Source organism: Peromyscus leucopus, chromosome 5, assembly GCF_004664715.2.
Source record: "Peromyscus leucopus breed LL Stock chromosome 5, UCI_PerLeu_2.1, whole genome shotgun sequence".
Lineage (NCBI taxonomy): Eukaryota > Metazoa > Chordata > Mammalia > Rodentia > Cricetidae > Peromyscus > Peromyscus leucopus.
In genome coordinates, this window is record NC_051067.1 from 86,765,258 (window position 1) to 86,779,154 (window position 13,897).

At 45.2% G+C, this 13,897-nt stretch overlaps 1 protein-coding gene across 3 annotated transcripts in view; it reads right to left on the reverse strand.

Annotated features, from left to right (window-relative positions):
• Positions 1-2,673: 2,673 nt before the first annotated feature.
• Csnk2a2 (casein kinase 2 alpha 2) overlaps positions 2,674-13,897 on the reverse strand; it is a 41,781-nt gene continuing 30,557 nt past the window's right edge. For all 3 annotated transcript variants that reach the window (XM_037206116.1, XM_028871420.2, XM_028871421.2), the window contains 6 exons: positions 13,361-13,471; positions 12,545-12,646; positions 12,006-12,106; positions 10,507-10,655; positions 8,435-8,528; positions 2,674-3,118 (listed from right to left, as the gene is read on the reverse strand). In XM_037206116.1, coding sequence (XP_037062011.1) covers positions 8,452-8,528; positions 10,507-10,655; positions 12,006-12,106; positions 12,545-12,646; positions 13,361-13,471 — 540 coding nt within the window. In that variant the 3' untranslated portion in view covers positions 2,674-3,118; positions 8,435-8,451. The remainder of the gene's footprint in view (positions 3,119-8,434; positions 8,529-10,506; positions 10,656-12,005; positions 12,107-12,544; positions 12,647-13,360; positions 13,472-13,897) is intronic.

Sequence of the window (13,897 nt, forward strand, 5' to 3'; positions counted from 1 at the left end):
TAACCCAAGGCATCATTTCAAGCACCAGTGACTGTAAGAATCCCTTTCAGGGCACAAGGTCCTGGTCATCAGCTAATACCCAGGGAACAGCAGGCATCCAAGTCAACCTGGCCTAGAAATTCACCCAGAGCACTTGTCTCTGGGACACACAGGGAGGCACTACACAGTGGCGTGAGAGGTTTTTCTCCACTTCTCTCTGCTGCCAGGGTGGTGGTCTGGCATAGTAGTGAGATGAGCAGGTCTCCACTTTAGACAGAGCAGAACCAGGAGAGTGCCCTGAACACTGAAAGACTAAGGGGGGGGGGGCAATGAAAGACAGGGCTACTGCAGAAGTTCCTGCTAACCTGTGAGGGGAGGCCATGTGGGACTATGTTGGGCCCCTTTGTGTGACGATTTTTAAAAATACTTCCAAGTTGATCATCAGGAAGACGGACTCTTCGCGGTGGATAGTTTTGACAAAGGTGGTGTGTATAACCTCACATCTATGCTACCCCAAAAGGACATCATGCTAACCCCCGAGCCAGACTTCACTCAGACAGCTAGGATCTGCTTTCCTTCCCTCCTTAAATGGTATCATTTGGAACGCAGCCTTTGGAGTCCGGCCTCTCAGCACAATGTATGTGAGAGGCACCTTGTGTTAGGAGCCCAAGAAAGAGAAACTGCATTCTGGGAAGAACAGCCCATCCTCCCCACCTTCTGGCCCTCTGGCCATGTGTCTGCCGGCACACATAATAAAACACACACACCCGCCCCCACCATGCCCCATCCCCCATCCCATCATACACGCACATACGTAATAAAACTTTGAAAGGGAAAGTTGACATATACCCCTTTAAAAAGTAATTTTTATCCTATACACAGCCCATCTACAAATGCAGAGCAGATTTGCTCACTCAGCAATTCTGGAAAAATAGAAACAGTCCAGGGTTTCCGAAGGAATTGCTTTAACTGTGGCACACCACACAGTGGAGCACCGTCAAGCCAAGGAGAGAGGTGAAGCAGATGTATACATGCTGAATGTGAGTTTCACTCTCAACTGGAAACATTTTAGCAAAAGAATGTATCATTTTCTTAGATTTGCATCATCACTAAGTTTTAGATGATAGTAAAGGGTATACAGAAACATGAAAAACAGATCAACCTGAGTAACAGTTAATATGGCTTAGAGGGGCTTTACCTATTAACTTTTGATAATGTTTGAACTGTTTACTACAAGCACCGTTTAACTTGTCTACAGATGCTGGCAGGGTCCTCTGATGGCCAATGTGTGCTCCAGGTCATCGTCTCAAAGTCAAAAGCCCTCCTTCCCGTTCCTCTCCAGCCACCCCCAAACCCAAGCATATCGGACAGGCCTGTCACTTCTGAAAATCAGGGCTTCTACACTGGGAAGTGAAGGAGAGCTGGGGCTAAAAGGTGGGGGAAACCAAGGACCAAGCTAGCTTTCCCAGCTATTCACGAGCATTAACGGATCCCCATGCCCCTACCTGTAGATCTGTCCAGCAGAGACCCTCCACAGCTGCACAGGGCCGTAACTGCAGACAGGTCTGCGGAGACAGCACATATCCACTGTATACAACGCGAGAGCATGTGAATGAGCTATGGATGCTGGAATACCAACGCAATTTCTAGAGCCTTGAATTGAAAAGGGCTCCAGGAAACGCTTGAGACTTCAGGCTAGTGCTGGGATGAGAAACCAAGGCAAAGGTGCTTATAGTCCACTGGCTTTTTAGTCTATGGCCAGTGGCCTGGAGGGCACTTGCTGGTGTCCAGTGGTAGGGTAGGGTGGGATGTGTTAAGCTCTCATACCTGGAGAACTGAATGGATCTGACGTAAGTGCGTCCAAAGGACATTGACACCATGGTGGCCCGGTAGGGGCCTGTTACATCCTTTCCTCATAATCACTTTAATACTGTGAGTGTTCACACGGATTCACATGGCCATTCAAAACAAGAGGCTGAAGGGGGCAGGGCAAGTGGCCCTTGTGAAGAGCAAGCCTGCATGCACCCCAACCCACCGCCTGCTTCAAACCTGCCCATGTCTCTGAGCTCCACAGGCAGTGGCTAGAGGCCGGCCACAGACCTCAGCCGTGTTTACTTCCTCTGCACAGCTGTTCTGGGATCAGAGGGCTGAGGACATTGAAAAGCACTATTAACTGGCTTTGTTTCCTGTTAACAATGGCTGCTTCCACTGAAGCTTCTATGTGTGTGTGCATATGCGCGTGCACTTTCCCTACCTTTCTTGGGGGTCCCAGGACAGGATGAGAAAGAAGCCTCTTTGGGCTTGATCCCTTCCCTCCCATTGGATAGCAGTCTCAACCTGCCTCCAGGACTGAAACTTTTCTTCAGAAGGGAGTGGGTCTGAGTGCCAAAATGCTGAGGCATGAGCAAAGAAACAGCCAAGGGTGGCCTCCAGCATCTTCCTGAAGTCACCCCAGGAGCATTTAAACCCCTCAAATACTGAGCCACTCCTCATTTGGAAGAGGCAAGGGTGAACAAGTGACAGGGACTGCATCAAGATAAGGCCCAGCTCTCCCCGCCTAGGCAGCGAGACACACAGCATCCTGGTCCTGCTTCCCTCTAGTGAGAGCCTGGCCCAAGTGCACCTGCCATTCAGTCCTCTCTGGCCACAGGTCTCCATCAATGGCCCCTTCCATACTGAAAACTCTCCATCCACTTCTTTTAAAACGTTTTATTCAATAATATATACTTTTAAAATAATATGTAACTGCCCATCATGCCATACACTGCCCCGATCCCGTCTGTGGAGTCTGTGGTCAACCAGTCCTTGGGATTTGCTGGAGCAACAAGGCAGCCATGGGACAGGTCATGGGCATGGGGAGCAACAGTAACCAACAACCATTTTTGCATACCCTTCACATTTCCCATGCTTTCTGGGTCGGGAGGAAGTCAACAGGAAGCCAAAGGCATGTGAACCTTTTACATTCGGAAGTGAGGTCTGATATACGGTGGTGGGCTGCCCTTCAGGTGGTCTAGTTCGTGCTCGCCAAGCCTGCCACCATTTTGTGTCTGCTCTCGGGACGTGATCTCGCTACACGCGTTAAGACGTTTGATTTGGTTCTTGTTCTGCTTATGGAAAAGTGTGAGGAACCGCAACAGACCTGGGGAGAGATGGGAGGAGGGGAAAGAGGGCATTAATCAATCTGAGCCAGAGTGAGGCAGGCCACCAGGGACAGGGTGCAAGCTTGTCTTCTCCACGTCACTCCATGGGACATGAGCACAGGCCTTCAAGTTGTCCTCTTCCTGCTCTTTGACCCCAACAGAGGCAGCCATTGGCCTGCCTTCTGGAGAGGAACTCTGGCCACATCATGCCACCATCAATTCTCTTGCCCTGACCTTCAAGTTCAGGTGCTGATGCAAATGCCTTGACCATTCTGGCAAGCCAGACAATAGGTCCAGCTCCAGGGTCTCTCAGACCTGACATTTACCGAAGGTGTCTTGAGTCTGTTTACTCAGGGAAAGGGCTGAATCCACTAATCATTGAAGGGCATCAGGTGGGCTCAAAATTGTTTTCAACCTGCCCCTGAAAAGAGCTAGCTGTCTGGCATGACCTCCTTCCATAACGATCATGGTAAAGCAGGTGATTGACAGGCCAGTGACTAGATTCTAGATGTGGAAAGCACTTGGCATCCAGTAAGCTGTCTCAGTCACTTTGTAGAAACTTCCCTTGGGGACAGGGTTCTTTCTACTGCATATGAGAAAAGATGCCCATGCATGTTAATTACATTGCATCCAAGCTCTTCAGCTATTGTCCAAAGGTCCAATGTAGAGGTGTTAGTGAGGGATAAAAGCACATGCACCCAAGACCCCTACCATCAGCCAAGTGACGGCACAGGCCCACATTCACATGCGTGTGCTGCAAGGAGTGGTGGGGAGAGATGATCACAAATGCCCACGCCTGGGTCCTAAGGTTAGTCATGTAACAAGTCAGTCCTGAGAAACAGGGGTCTTGAGTGCTGCCACTGAGAAACACTACAGTCCCACTCACTCCTAAAGAAGTCGTCACACACAAGTGATGGCCTTAGCCATCACATAGATCTTCGAGGCTCCAGGTTTATGCCTGCGCTCCCCACCTCCCCCAAGATAGGGAATGCAAGCTAAGGTCCCCAGCAACTGATTTGTCTCCTAGTTGGGAAGGTCAGGCATTGTCAACATTTTTATTTAGGAAAACAAGATTTTACATGGCACCCATGTCAATCATCTAGGGCTACACCATGGAACTGGGTCTGTAGCATTCACTTGGAAAGGGATCACAACACAGGCAGTGTTGTTTTCCTGCAGACAGGTTCTTGAAGATTATCCAAGCTTGCCTCTGGATATAAAGATTTCTGTCCAATTTACAGCAAGAAGAGCCAGCAAGTGAAAAACTTAAATTTATTGATTCAAAGTTTGTTTTTTAATCCCCCAATACATGCAGTTCAGGGTTAAGTGTCACATTTGTAGCACATTGAGTACTGACACAAAAGTATGCATCAGCTGCATAATCCAACCTTGCCAGCTTCTACAACAAAGACCCCCCCATCCCCCCACAGCACAAAAGCAAGTGCTCTTGGCCACCTCCCTTCCCCATCATCCCCACACTGGGATTCAGTTTTTAAAGCAGGACACACTTCAGTTTTATTAAACTCCCTGACAAACTCAGGTTATGTGTTCACAAGATCTGCTTGCTTTTGCTTTCAGAAGGGCTGGCATTCTGCAACCATCTCTCCCCAGCTCTTATCCACTCACTCATGTGCAAGAGGGAGATGCCCTTTCCTGTGGGTGTCTGGGAATCCGAATTGGTATTAAAGCAGTTAACTTGCTCCCACATTTCTCTCAATGCACATAGAAACTCTTCCCATTGTCCCTGTCCCCGGCCTCTGCTGACACAGCAGCATGCTCCTGGAGAAACTAGGTTGTTTCCCTGAGTAGGCACAGACCCTAAGGCCCTTGGCAACTACCTCTCAAGGACCACTGAACCCAAGCCAGGGGCAGTGTCCTCTCCAGGCACATCTGTGACAGGAGCTTAGTGTCCCCTAAGTGCTCCTTCATTCTCAGGAGTCTGAGTTCTTCAAGGCTTCCCTTTACAACATTTTTCTTACTGGATCCTTTCCTGTCACCTGTCCCTCCCCAGCCACCCTCTCTAAGTATCCCGGACTCCCAGCTCCTTTCTCTCAGCAGTCAGCCAGAGAATGCTTTCCTTTCCACAAGAGGACCCATGTGCCCTAAGCCAGGTGGGCATGGACATGTTAGGGGAAGGTGCACGAGGAGGCCTGGCTGGAACTCTGCTCCACAGCAAGCCTCAGTAACAAGTGTTCTTACTAGACAGGCAATGGCTTCTACCCAGCCACCCATAACAGCTGCAGGAGCCGGGTCAGCTGATTGGAACCTGAAAAGAACAAACTGCCACCAACACACTTCTAAGTAGCATTCTCAGCATGGCTTTCTTAGCCCAGGCAACCTTGATGTCATGCTCCTTGTGGATACCAAGGAGAGCCACTGATCTGGAGTCAGTCCTGGAGCCTCTGCTCAGCACACCAGGTGCAGGTTCTTGAACACAGGTAGTACCTGAGATGATATTGCAACACTACCCTGTTCCCCACGGCTTGTTTTTGTTTTTGCTTTTCATTAGGAAATAATCAAGTTCTTGTCATAGGCACTTTTAACTTGTTATAAGGTAATGGAGCAAACAAATGGAAATTACTGAGATGAGTTTAAGGATATATTCACTGTAAAGGATACTGAGTGAATAAATTTACCAGTTTAGTTTGAATAGAAAACTAGACTCTCTCTCTCTCTCTCTCTCTCTCTCTCTCTCTCTCTCTCTCTCTCTCTCTCTCTCACACACACACACACACACACACACACACACACACTTTAAAACTCTCCAAACCCAAGTAAAATCTCCAGGGGGCTGGACCCAGGTACACTTGGAGACAGGCAAAAGAGGTCTACTAGATTTACTGCAACTTGGGAAAGACCAGCTTAGGCAGAATCCAGATTCAAAGGGAGCAAGCATTAAGCCCAAGTATGCTCCACAGCTAAGGGGAAGAGAGGTAAAGTACAGGTACTGCTGTATACAAAGGACATCCCGCTGAGCTGTCATTCAAGGGCCTCTCTCCTAGAGCATGCCAAAGGGGAGGGTCAGGGGAACATGGCCAACTCTCCCCCCACACCTTTTTACTGTCTCTGGATGACCCAGGGCAAAGAGGTGGGGGGTCACTGTCAATCGAGACCATCCAAGGGGCTCTCAACAACTTAAAAAGAGAAAGAACAAAGAGAAGCATGGGTGATCAAGGATATGAGGTTAGAAAACAGGAAAGACATATGGTGACACATTCCCCTGACAACCAAGGGCACACGAGAAGGTCCATGGTAATCCCAGACACTCGAGTTTTGCTACTTGACATGTTAACAGGTTCAGTCGCATCCATATCATGTTTCCGAGTCTCGGGAAGAACAAATGTTTACATCGATACATAGAAGGTGCAATGCAAGGAGGCAGGATCTGTACGAAAACCTTAACTGCATGTCAATGTTCTAGCTTTATAAAGGATCTTAAAGAAGATTTTTAAAACTTTATTTATTGTTGTGTGTGTTTACATGCCACAGCACACATGTGGGAAGAGGACAACTCATGAGAGTAGGTTCTCCCCGCCACCATGCAGGTTCCGGGGACCGAACTCTGGTCATCAGTCTGCAGCAAATGCCTTTACCTGCTATATCACTGCGCCAAGACCTTACTTTTTAACCTATCAACTCAACTCCACACTATCAAGACAAGAGTTATATTTGTCTTTTAAGTTCCCACAGACCAAACAACAAAATAGAATCTGCATTTAGAGATGGACCTGCTACCAATACCAATACAAGTTTATTGGAATTTGGAATGTAAACAGATGTTTCAAACAAACAATCTAACCTTATAAAAATGTATGGCATTATTAAATAGTTAATGAAGAAACCCTAAGTGTGATGTGGTAGATACCCCAAGCATGTTAGGTCTCCAGAGCTGAGGCATGGCTCTGCAGACAAGGAGAGGGGACTAGCTGGCAAACCACATCAGTGACCAGTCTCCCAGATGAAATCAGCCCTATAAAAAACAAAAACAAAAACCCCCAACAGAATCTAGCTCTTTGCTCACACAAAGGTCAGCACAGTGGATGGATAAAGCTTTGACACTTGCTCCAGGAGTCCCACTTCCTCCCCCAAGCCCTGGCCATCCCTCTCCAGTCAGCTGCAGGAGTCACAGGGCAGCTTTGCCCACAAGTCAGCACTTCCATGCCAGAGACTTTTCTGCCATCACATTCATGTATGACCTATCAGAGCTGTAAATGCCCATCAGCCCGACTGTAGCCAGACCTGCTTGTCATGGGGTTAGAAAGAGGGACGATGGCGGGTATGCCTTCTGCACATGTGAGGGCTTTCCTGAATAAATCCTAATAGAACAATTCCCTCCCTCTTTGACCTGCCTGAAGACAACTTTCCAGCTGCAGCTATGGTTGTGAACAAAAATAGTCTTTGTTTTTAAGTGGTACATTAAAGCAGGTGCCCACACAAAGATGTGCTGAGAAATGGTGAGGTTTTTCTTTTTAGGCAGGGATTTAAAAAAAAAAAAAAAACAAAAAAAAAAAAAAAAAAAAAAAAAAACAACTAAAAAAAGCAACAAGATTCAATAGTTAGGCAAATCAATAAAGGTGAGCCCCAAGTTATGCACACAGCATGGAACTATTCATGAGCCTGGGACCTGTTCATGGCATCTCAGGATTTACAGTGCCATCTTCTGACACTACAGAGGACGTGGTGAGAGTGACTGCAGTTTGCTTCCAAATGAATATACTTAGAAGAAGAAAACTGCAGGGATGAGGTACATTTCCTGGAGAGCTCATGTCATAAAAAAATACATAACACATGAATTTGTAAAAGAGCTTAAAAAAAATACTGTCACTGTTTTAATCTTTTTTTCCTTTTTCTTTTCTTTTTCTTTTTTTTTTTTTTTTTTTGTAAATGAGGCTGGTGTGTCAGAATAGACTGCTGACTTTTGCTAAAACTTGAGCCTGAATTCTCACAGAAGAAAACCAGACCACAATGGAATAGATAGGAAGTCAGATATTCAGAGCTTGTTGACCGAACGGGTTAATTCAACAGTGGTATCCTGTTAAACGCAGGTACACGTACAACAACTCCGAGCTTCTCATCTCCCATGCATTCCAAAGGGAGAGTCCCTTCAGATCCTGAACTATACGCACTGCCACACTGCACAGCGCAGCTCCCTGCAGACTAGTACTGGGGAGTTTCTTGCTTTTGACAGGCTTTAGGTCTTTACTCTTCTTTGCCTTTAGAAGGAATGATTAGAATTTCTTTTTATCACACTGTAGTTTCCTTCAAGTTTTTGTTTGGTTGGTTGGTTTTATTGGCAAGCATCAGTGCCGCATTACCGTCGATTCCCCAGGCTTCATCGTGCTGCGGTGAGACCACTGGAAAGCACGGCGTTCTCTGCGCAAGGCTGGGACTGCTCCTTCACCACAGGGTCTGCAAGAGAGGAGCCCAGGTCGCCACATCAACACCGGCACTGAGGGGATAGTGGGAATGCCACAGCCAACCTGCCTTTCCTCTTCTCTATGCACCGAGACAGACGTTTATGTGGAACTCAGGTCCCATAAGAACAGGCACCATGACAGGATCCGGAAAAAACTCCTTTCTTTTTGCCCTCAAGGCAGGGAATAGAACCCAGTGCCATACATGCTAGAATCAATCTTCCACTAAGTCATATCCTTAGCTCCTTCTGAAAATTGTATTTTGTTGCTCAGATTAGCACTGAACTCCTGTTCTTCAGCTTTATCCTCTAGCTCAGCCAGGGTGGCCATCATGTCCTCTGGGGAATTACTGGGAGACAGTTTTTCTATTTCCTTCGAATACAGACCCAGCTGCTGAAAGGCACAGAAGCCCTAACTTACCACTGTTCAAAATTCACACTATTCTTTGTGATTTCTTCACTGAGTACTAACATCATATCTAGCCCCTAAATTCTTTAAAGCATGTACAATATTTCTGAGACAGGGTCTAACTATATACTCTAGATGGCATCAAATCTGCAATCCTTATGCATCTGCCTCATGAGTTTACACTAGTATTGCTTTTTACTTTACTGGGTTTTGTTTGTTTGCTTGCTTGCTTGCTTGTTTTTTGAGACAGGGTTTCTCTGTGCAGCCTAGGCTCTCATGGAACGCATTCAGTAGTCCAGGCTGGACTTGAACTCAGTGATCCACCTGCCTCTGCCTTCCCAGTCCTGGGATTTAAGGTATACATCACCACACCTGGCTATTTTTGTTTTTTTTAAGACAGTCTTACTATGTATCCCAGTCTGGCCTCAAACTCACAAAGATCTGACTGCCTCTCCCTCTTCGTGCTTGGTTTAAAGGTATGTGCCACTACTTGGGGTGACACCGGTATCCTTAAAGTGGCCTAACTTGAAGGGTAAAAACAGCTTTCTGGGTTGGAAATTAGAAAGCAGACAATGGAATGTCAGCTGTCTAGGGCCCAGAAGGCTGAAAGAGAAGACCCTTTAAATTTTTTGTCGCCTTAAACTTTTGCCCTAGGTTTAAGAGCATAGTAATCAGTCCTTCATATCCGTTAATATTATTAGGAATCAGTTTAACTCCAAAGGACAAAAGGAAAGGAAAAGAGCACACAGTAGTCAAACAACACACAGAAACTTTAAGGACAGAGTCCACCCTGATTTAGAGTGCAGTCAGTTAAGTCGCTACTCAGCTTCTTCCTTTCACAGCCTCTTCCATGCCTAGACTAAGGTACCTCCTCTTTCAACACGGGTAAAGTGTATGTGAAACTTTCAATAGGAAGAACTACCCAAACCACACACAAGTGCAGCAGGAACACATACATGCTCTGGGAGATATCAGAGGCGAGAATCCAGCTGTCATACCTGCCTGCTTACCTCAGATTCCTCTTACTCACATACTCACATATTGATTCCTTTGGAAAACACATTAAAATGATCTTACTACACTTTTTTTTTTTTTTTGGAGAGTTTTTTTCTGTATAGCCTTGGCTGTCCTGAAACCTGTTCTGTAGACCAGGCTAGCCTCAAACTCAGAACTGCCTACCTCTCTCTGCCTGAAGTGCTAGAATTAAAGATATGCACTACCACCGTCTGGCTGATATTACTACTTTTAACTATTTTTTTTAAAGGGGAAAAAAAATCTTTGATTAGGTTTTCACACTTTAAAAAAAAAAACAACTTAGATACCTTCAGTATACAAGCCCATGGTGATGGGAATGGGTCGACAGCCTAGCCTCAGAGGTACCACTAACAGTGAATAAGCAAGCACCTTCGGGACCTAATACCATTACCTGTAAAGTGGTCTCAGAGACCCAGAATAATGAATAAAATTTGAAGTCAAATTCCTAGGCTGATCTAATCCAAACACCTATTTTTCTGACTGACCTCAAAGACAAAGGGTGCCATTGTTTTGGCCTTTTAATAACTCACAGAAGTACGGGTGTTCCATGGCCTCTTTGGCAGTCAGTCTCTGTTGATGGTCGTACCGCAGGAGCTTGTCAAGAAGATCTAGGGCCTCGGGGCTGACAAGGTGTCTATTCTCACTATGGATAAAGTTTTCCCAGCGCTTTCGTGAATGTCTAAAGGAAAAAAAAAAAGTGAATCATTAGTATTGAGACTAAACAACAAGAAAACTCTTCTAATAGACCTAACATAAACAAACCTTTAGAATATTGCCCTTCTTGAAGCAGCTGATCTCATTCTTATTGGTACCCACTTCAAATAGGCTGTATCCCCACACCCTGTTGCCCCCAGTTATAACCATGGCGTACTGACATAAACTGCTCAATCATTAGATGAGCAGAATCTATTTAAAACATCTATACCTGAGTGAGAATTTATTCAATATTTCTGGATTATTCTTATGCCTATTTTTTCATCAATTGCAAGTGAGGCCTGGTGGTGACTAATGATGCATTGGTCAGTAGATATATTTAGAAGCTGGCTTTAGAAATAAGTGCTTTCATAAAATAATGTCTGAAGACTACCAGGCAAATATGTACTTGTAACATACAGCACTGAAGCTACAATCCTAGCACCCAGATTGAGGCCAGCCAGAGCTACACAGCAAGACTTTGTCAAACAAACAAACAAACAAAACAACCCACAAAAAAACAAAACAAGAAAAACCAACCAACCAAACAAACAAATAAAAAACCTAAACCATGAAAACCAGCAGAGTACCTGAAAATTCAGCATGCCTCAATATTTATTATATATAAAACTTACTTCAAAAATAATTCACTTCTTATTTGAAGAAGCATAGTTTTCTAGAGATTTTCCATCAAAATAAGCATATGCAAGGAGGGGAGGTGGCTCAGTGGTTAAGGGCACTGGCTGCTCTTCCAGTGAACTCAGGTTCAGTTCCCAGCATCCACATGGTGGCGCTTAACGATCTGTAACTCCAGGTCCAGAGGACCCCTTTTTTGACTCTGCAGACACCAAACATACACACACGGTGCATATACATGCACATAGGCAAATCATGCTTACATATAAAATAAAAAGAAATAATTTTTTAAAAAAGGACATGCTTTGACCAAATAAACATTTTTTCTATAACATTATGATTTTGTTTTCCATTTGCTTCCACAGGATCTCATGATTCCCAGGCTGCTTCAAACTCAATGATCCTTCTGCCGCAGCCTCCCAAGTGTTGTGATTAGAAACATGTACACCCACACATGGCTTATTTTCCATTTTTCTGTTGATAAATAGGCCAAGGCAGGTAGACCTCTGTGAATTCAAGACTCGCCCTGGTCTACATAGCAAGTGAGATCCCACCTCAATAAATAAATAAATATCAATACTCATGTTAGAAAAGGGAAAGAAATTGGATTTTGTCTAATCTTCCCACTTCTGAAATAGAGCAAAGTGCTTGCCCCTCCCTCCCTCCCTCCCTCCCTCCCTCCCTCTCCTTTCTTACTTACTGTCCCAAGATATCATTGAAGTGCGGATCTAGGTCTATGTGGTACTTCTTCAGATACCCATACAGTTCATCTGTCCCCAGAACCTTGGCAATTCGAACAAGCTGAAACACAAAACAAACTGACCAAACCACCAAGCACAGAGCTTCCCATGAGCTTGTGAGGACACTGTGCCTAGGAATCAGGAAATTCCACACTAAGCACTCAAATCTCTAGGGACCGAACAGAGACCTGAGTCTAGGATAATCAAAGAGACTCAAGGACACAATGCTCACATGAGTGCAAGTTTCTGAACTGCTTTTAAAGGGTTAACCTAATTTAGATGCTAACACCTTTGGGGACACTGACCAAATAACTGGAGTCTGATTTTGTTAGACAAAGAGGAGCTTTACCTTTTAGACCCATCTTGAAAGTTCACCATAGACAGCATTGTCTGTCTCTGCATGCTTGGTGCCCTCCTGCCCATACACACACTCAATGCCTCCTTCCTGTCCCTGAAGCTATTTCCCTAGTGATGAAGAACCAGGGCTGAGTCTGCTCACCTGGTCATAGTTGTCCTGCCCATGGAAGAACGGCTCCTTTCGGAATATCATGCTTGCTAACATACAGCCCAAGCTCCACATGTCCAAGCTGTAATCATACATCTGAAGGCAGTGAGGACGGTCAATCAGTCAAGGATGGTTAGAAACCCTGGTTCTCATATTCACCTGACTTCTGAAGATTAGCTTTTTTTTTTTTTTAAAGATTTATTCATTTATTATGTATACAGTGTTCTGTCTGCATGTATGCCTGCAGGCCAGAAGAAGGCACCAGATCTCATTACAGATGGTTGTGAGCCACCATGTGGTTGCTGGGAATTGAACTCAGGACCTCTGGAAGAACAGCCAGTGCTCTTAACCTCTGAGCCATCTCTCCAGCCCTAGCCCTGACTTTTAAGGCACTAGAGCCTTATACATATTAGGCAAGCATCTACTATCAAGCTCCATCCTCAGCCTTTCTATAGTTATTTTAGAAATAAAAGTCATTCCTTTCCTTTAAAAAGAAAAAAAAAAAAAAAAAAAAGCCATCAAAAGACTCAGCTGGTAAAGGCTGTCAAGCCTACTAACCTAAGTTTGCCTCCAAGAACCAATATGGCAGAGAGAACAAGCTCCTGAAAGTTGTCTTCTGATCCCACATGGCTGTGGCACAAGTATGTTCATACATATACACATAAAGAATTTTTTTAATGTAGTTGAGAAAAACCTTTAGAATAGAAGAATAACTGGGTTTTGAATACATCCAAATTGACTACAGAGCAACCAGGAAAACCCCTAAGAGAATATAAAAATAGCTCAGAGCAGCTTCACCGACAAGTTCACCTGATAGTCCACAAGGAGCTCTGGTCCCTTGAAGTACCTCGAGGCCACTCGAACATTGTACTCCTGAGCAGGATGATAGAACTCCGCCAGACCCCAATCAATCAGCCGGAGCTATGAGAAAGACAAGACCAAACAGAATGCAAAAGGGCACTTCAAGATGCCCACGCCTATGTGGAGGCCACACCACATTTCTACAATCGGTAGCTGGCCACAGATAGTGTACCCATGAAAAACTACACTTTAGAAACTGCAGATGAAGTCATTTCTGGAGCAGAGTACTTGGAACTGTTTTTACTCTCCAGATCAAAAGTGTTCAACTGTTTTCTGTCTCCATGCTACTTACATGTGGTACACAATCCCCCATCATTCATAGCTCTTAACATCAGCTCCAGGCACTACTGAAGGACTTATGTGCATACCCCACTCCAGAAGAGAAGCACTACTCTAGTTGGTCATTAAGCTAACACTGGCTATGACAACCAGAGCTGGAGAAACCCAAGTGTACTTTTCTTAGGGCTAGTCAAATTGCGCTAATGG